Below are 5,745 nucleotides of genomic sequence, written 5' to 3'. Positions count from 1 at the left end.
ACCAAACCATCTGAAAATAGGGTTTGTCATGGAAACAGCATGCTAATGGGACCATATTCCCGGTACCTATACGGTTTTCCAGGAAAGTCTTGTTTTGCCATGAGTACCTAAAGAAACAAAAAAATACACTGGCTTTCTATATGCTACACAATTTTAAATAAGTTGCTTCCTAAAAACAAAGCCTGGTGGTGACTTGAAAATTTTGTCTTTTAAGGCATTTAATTCCAGCATTATAAAACCTTTCTGCATCAAATTTATAGTTGCATCATTTTAAGGACATCCACACTAAGAATGCTTTGTATTTATTTCATGGATTGAGACTAATAATCTTAAATTTTTTTCCCCCAGAAGTCATCTGATTGAAATATCTAGAGAGGAGATATGTTTTAATTTGCCCTAAGAATTCCTTTTTTAAAATGTCTATACAACAAAACCTGCTCAGATATCTACTAGAGATTAACAAAACAAAGAAAAAAAGAACATAAAATTGCATCTTGCTACGTGAAATTGAATGCTGTATTTTCAATTAGATTTAATATTTTCATTTGCCTTAAAATAAATAATGATAATGACTTAAAAGACAATGAATTGCATTATAACCATGAAAATAACTCTATTGCATCAATGGTCTTCATTTTAGTTCCTTGTCATTTTATCACAAAATATTTTCATGGGAAAATTTAATATAAATATTTTTAGTCTATAAAAGAATAAGAGACTTGTTTTCCAAAGGTATTGGAGGTTTTTCATCTGATGTTTTCCATTTCTCATAACCTTATTTCCATATTGTAATATATATAAGTAAACTTTGCACCTCTATTTTATAAAAATTAGTGTGTGTATACTTATGTATATATAGATATAATATAGATTATATATATATATATATATATATATATGTACATATACACACACACCCACACACATATATATATAAATTCTGACTAAGAGTAGATCAACTAGATAATTTCTCTGGAAAAGGTTCCTTGAACAATATAAAAATGGGGTCTTCCAAAGCAAACAACAAAAACAACCTTATACACCCAACTACTGTTTAAAATGCTTATAAACACACAGTCAGTTAACCATTTATTGATTGCCTATCTATGGTTTTGGAATATCCAAGATTATGAAAAAGATAATACCTCAAAAAAAATCATGACCAAGGTGATGCCTGATGATTTAAATAAACTTCCATATGATAAAAAGTCATGTAAATTTACCCCTTGAAAGAAAAAAAAGACTTTAATATTAAAATTAGAGTTCTCTTTTTAATAATCCTCTCAGTAAAGAAATAATTTGGAAACTTCTATTTTATATTGTTACTATCATGAAAGCAGATGATGTCTAGGAACTTGGCAATGTCAGTTGCAACATTGCAAGTAGGATACATCTTTGGAAGGGCTCGTCTGAATGTTTAAGGATAGACTTTTTCATTGAATTCCTGAATTTATATACTTTGGGACTGGCTATGAGACACTATAAAATGTAAAGATAGTTCAGACAGTTCCAGTTCTGTTATTTTCAGGCACAAAAACCATATAATTTTGTACAAAACTTTGATTTTTTTATTTGTGAAATTAAAAATATGGTATTTTATATATATATATAAACTTCTATTCCTCTATAAATATAGATGATTTTGTGATAGTGAACAGAATAAATGCATACCAAATCCAAAGACCATTGTCATTTTAGGGTACGACAGACATAGATAAATTTAGGTCCTAAGTACTGGCATTTAGATAAACTCTTAAAATTTAAAACAATACAATCAGGAGGCTTGCTTTTCTCCTCTTTTCCACAGAGAACTAAAGTGAATATTATTAAATGGCTTTGAAAGATTTACATTTGACGCATTTCTGTAAATCCAAAAAGGAGCACACACTGTCCCTTTACCATGCATGCCCATGTTTTGTTTATTTCAGGATCTAACCCCACCAATTATTCCACCTCCTTTACCTCCTGGAATCCTACAAGGTTATTTTTAATGATGTGGATTGTTCCTCCCTCAGACTGTGTTGCTGAATAATCATAATAATATGTTGAAAGTATACAACTTTTACATTTTAAACTTTTTTATATATGTCTAATTATTATTTAAAAATAATAAAAAGCACTTCATTTTGAGAAAGTCCATTACACTGAAATCTCCTTCAAGTGTTCCTATTCAGCTTACGTTCTGCTATCCAGTTAAGGAAAGCAAAGATCAACTCCTTAACAAAGCTTTGCAGGTGACCTAATGTTTCCATTTTACAGAAAGGTAAAATCTAAATGCGGGCTGTCTCAGTCCTAGAGGCAATTTGCCAGGCATCAGTATGCAATTAGAATTAACATTTTATAAACCCCATCTTCAGTCTCTCCTGACCCACACAAAGCTCCAAGCCTCTTCCCAAATCTCAGCAACCACATCTTTCCATGATGCTGGCCAAACCCATACCAGGTTTTAGACACTAGAGAATGAAATGAGCTCATCCACCAAAAATTAGACTTGAAAAAGTTTGGCACTGGTTATCCCACTCACCCTCTAACCAACTTAGGTAGGAGGGAATGCCTGGGCTTTGGAGGCCAGTGTGGAAGGAGGCTGGGACTGCCGCAGCCCACATCTGTGGACCTCCTTGAAGCTAGGAGTTAAGGTTCTCTACAGTGAAAAATTCAGTTTCAATAAAGGGGCAAGGCCTTCACAATCTGCGCCCCCCCCCTCCCCACCTCACAAGGGCACACTCGGGATGGGCAGGGGTCTACCCCCGGATCTGGAAGCTCTGTGGAGTTCTATATCTAAAGAGCCCCGACCCCAAGCAATGAAGGAAAGGAAGGAGCAGAAAGCGGAGGCGGTAAGTGACCTGGGCCGCGCAGCCCCACAGGCAGCCCCACACGCACCCCGACTGCCGCAAGGAGGGGCGTGCCAGAACAAGCAAGAGCACCGTGAGCTCCGGTTTTACCTCTGCAGTACTTTGAAAAGGCAAAGGAAAGCCTCAAATGGGTAAACCGCCCTAAATAATTAAAACTTAAACAAAACAAAACAACAAAAAAGGAAAAGGCAGAAAAAGGAAAACGCGTGACCGGTCATCATTTAAATACAAATATACTTACAAAAATCTTACACAGGCTATTTACAATCATAAAAGCATACAGTCCTGGTACCAGAGAGTGAGAACCAGAGTGGTCTGTCCGTCCCCCCTGTGGCAGTTGGGCCCTCCAGTCCGCTTGCCCCAAGGGACCAAAGCTTTTGCAGGAGCTGTGTTGTTGAAAGGAGCCTGCGAAAAGTGAATGGCTAGTGAGAAAGCCTCGAGTAGCCAGGCTTGGCAAGAGTTCCATGGGGCCAGCTTTATGGGAGTGGCTGGGACGAAGCCGACGGCTGGGAATGGGCTGAACCCCCAGGTCTCAGACGGTGGTCTCCCCCTGTTTGCTGTTGGTGAGCCTGGTATAGAACTTCCTCCAGGAGTTGAGGGTCTTGCCGGACCAGATCCAGAAGCCTGACGTGATGCCCACGATCAGCGTCATAAGGTACTTGATCATGAAGACTGTGAAGTCTGGGCTCATGGGCGGGTGCGGCGGGGCGCCTCCACCCGCCTGGAGGTGGGGGCAGGGGATGGCGTAGCTCTTGCAGCTCTGGGCCACCCAGCTGCGCTCCCACTGGTCCCGGAAGGCCTGCTCATAGAAGTAGCAGGCGATGACAATAGTGGCTGGCACCGTGTAAAGCACGCTGAAAACGCCGATGCGCACCATGAGCTTCTCCAGCTTCTCGGTCTTGGTGCCGTCGTGCTTCATGATGGTGCGAATGCGGAAGAGGGACACGAAGCCGGCCAACAAAAAAGACGTGCCGATGAACAGATACACGAAGAGTGGCGCCAGCACGAAGCCGCGCAGCGCGTCCACATTGTTGAGCCCTACGAAGCACACCCCGCTCAGCACATCGCCGTCCACCTGGCCCAGCGCCAGGATGGTGATGGTCTTGATGGCCGGAACGGCCCAGGCGGCCAGGTGAAAATATTGCGAGTTAGCCTCGATGGCTTCGTGACCCCACTTCATGCCCGCTGCCAGGAACCAGGTGAGCGACAGGATCACCCACCAGATGGAGCTGGCCATGCTGAAGAAGTAAAGCATCATGAAGAGGATGGTGCAGCCCTCCTTCTTGGTGCCCTGCGCCACTGTGCGTGCCCCGTCCTCGGAGAACTTGTCGTTACACACCACTCGGTCCTCCAGCAGGAAGCCGGCGATGTAGGCCACGGCCACTGCCGTGTAGCAGCCGGACAGGAAGATGATGGGCCGCTCCGGGTAGCTGAAGCGCCGCATGTCCACCAGGTACGTTAGCACCGTGAAAAGCGTGGAGGCGCAGCACAGCACCGACCAGATGCCGATCCAGGTGCGCGAGAAGCGCAGCTCCTCGGGCCCAAAGTACATAAGCCCGTACACCTTGGTCGGCTCACAGGGCGCACCGCAGTCCTTCTCCCCCAGGAAGTGGTAGTTGAGGTAGGAGGGCACCTTGAGGGCGCGCGGGCAAGAGAACTTGCCACGCTCCGACGCGCCGGAGCCCCCCGGGAAGCCGCCGCCACGGTGCCCCCCGCCGCCGTGCTGAGGGTTGCTGGTCCAGAACTCCGGGAGCAACGAGGGCGTCGGGGTGCCCTTGTCCGACGTATTTTGGCCCACGCACAGCTCGCCGGCGCCGTGCACCGGGAACTTCTCACACTTGAGCGTGTCAGGCCACTGGAAGCCGAACTTGTTCATGAGCGCCTCGCAGCCCTGGCGCGCACGCTCGCACAGGGAGCGGCAGGGCGGCAGAGCCTGCTCCAGCACCGTGCACACTGGCGCGTACATAGAGCACAAGAAGAACTTGAGTTCCGCCGAGCACTGCACCTTCACCAAGGGGTAGAACTGGTGCACCTCGAGGCCCGCATCCTCTTGGTTCGTGTGGCCCAAAAGGTTGGGCATGATGGTCTGGTTGTACGCGATGTCTGTGCACAGCGGGATGGAGATGGGCTGGCAGTAGCCGTGGTCCGGGATAGAGATGCCCCGCTCGCCGTTGTACTGTTGCCCGCCCTGCTGCTGCTGAGGCGGCGGCGGTGGGGGCTGCTGCCCCGGCCCGGGCCCCTGGCCCACTGCCTGCGCCCGGACCCCCAGCAGCAGCGGAACCTCCAGCAGCCAAAGCAGTAGCAGGAGCCGGCGCGCCAAGCGCCCGGAGTCAGCTGGGGGGCGGCGGCGGTGGCTCTCCGCATCTCCGCTCCCTTCCACCACCGGTCCAGCTGGGAGCGCCCCGGCATAAAGTTCCCAGCTCGCGCCGCCGACGGCGGCGGCGGCCCAGGACTTCTTAGGCGCCTCCTCTTCAGCCATACTTTCTCGGCTCCTTTCTTGGCGCCGCCCGGCTGAGGCTGGCAGTGGCGCGGCCGGCGGCGGCTCCCCCTGCGTCCGGGGAGATCTCCTCCGCGCCGGTGCCCTCCGTCCAGCCCGAGCTGCGCTCAGCCCGCTCTCCCGGCTCCCGCTCCAAGTCCCGCAGCCGCCGCCGCCGCGGAAACTTGCGATTCATGAAGCGTGGGCGGCGGGTAGAGCCCGGGTGGCTCCGGCGCGCCGGGGTCGCGTCCCGCCTTCCTGGCCCTCGGCTCGCTGGCTCCCGGCTGGCGGCGCCGCGCTAGTGGCCACGGCCCCGTAGAGCGCGCAACTCTCGGCAGCCCAGCAGCCTCGGCTCCCCCCAGCGCCTCCGCCTCCTTCTCCGCCGCCGCCGCCTGACCATTTGTGTCAATCCCTCAA

General features: G+C 48.8%; 1 protein-coding gene across 1 annotated transcript; it reads right to left on the bottom strand.

Annotated features, from left to right (window-relative positions):
- Positions 1-1,076: 1,076 nt before the first annotated feature.
- FZD1 (frizzled class receptor 1) lies at positions 1,077-5,372 on the bottom strand. Its single transcript, XM_045497025.1, has one exon. The coding sequence runs from the start codon at positions 5,329-5,331 to the stop codon at positions 3,385-3,387; it is 1,947 nt and encodes a 648-aa protein (XP_045352981.1). The 5' UTR covers positions 5,332-5,372; the 3' UTR covers positions 1,077-3,384.
- Between the last annotated feature and the right edge of the window lie 373 nt (positions 5,373-5,745).

This window comes from Leopardus geoffroyi, chromosome A2, assembly GCF_018350155.1.
Source record: "Leopardus geoffroyi isolate Oge1 chromosome A2, O.geoffroyi_Oge1_pat1.0, whole genome shotgun sequence".
Lineage (NCBI taxonomy): Eukaryota > Metazoa > Chordata > Mammalia > Carnivora > Felidae > Leopardus > Leopardus geoffroyi.
The sequence above is the reverse complement of the archived record's forward strand: the minus strand, read 5'-3'. Positions and strand labels throughout refer to the sequence as shown.

Coding starts and splice junctions, on each gene's coding strand:
- FZD1 (XM_045497025.1), bottom strand. CDS start 5,331: ATGGCTGAAGAGGAGGCGCCTAAGAAGTCCTGGGCCGCCGCCGCCGTC.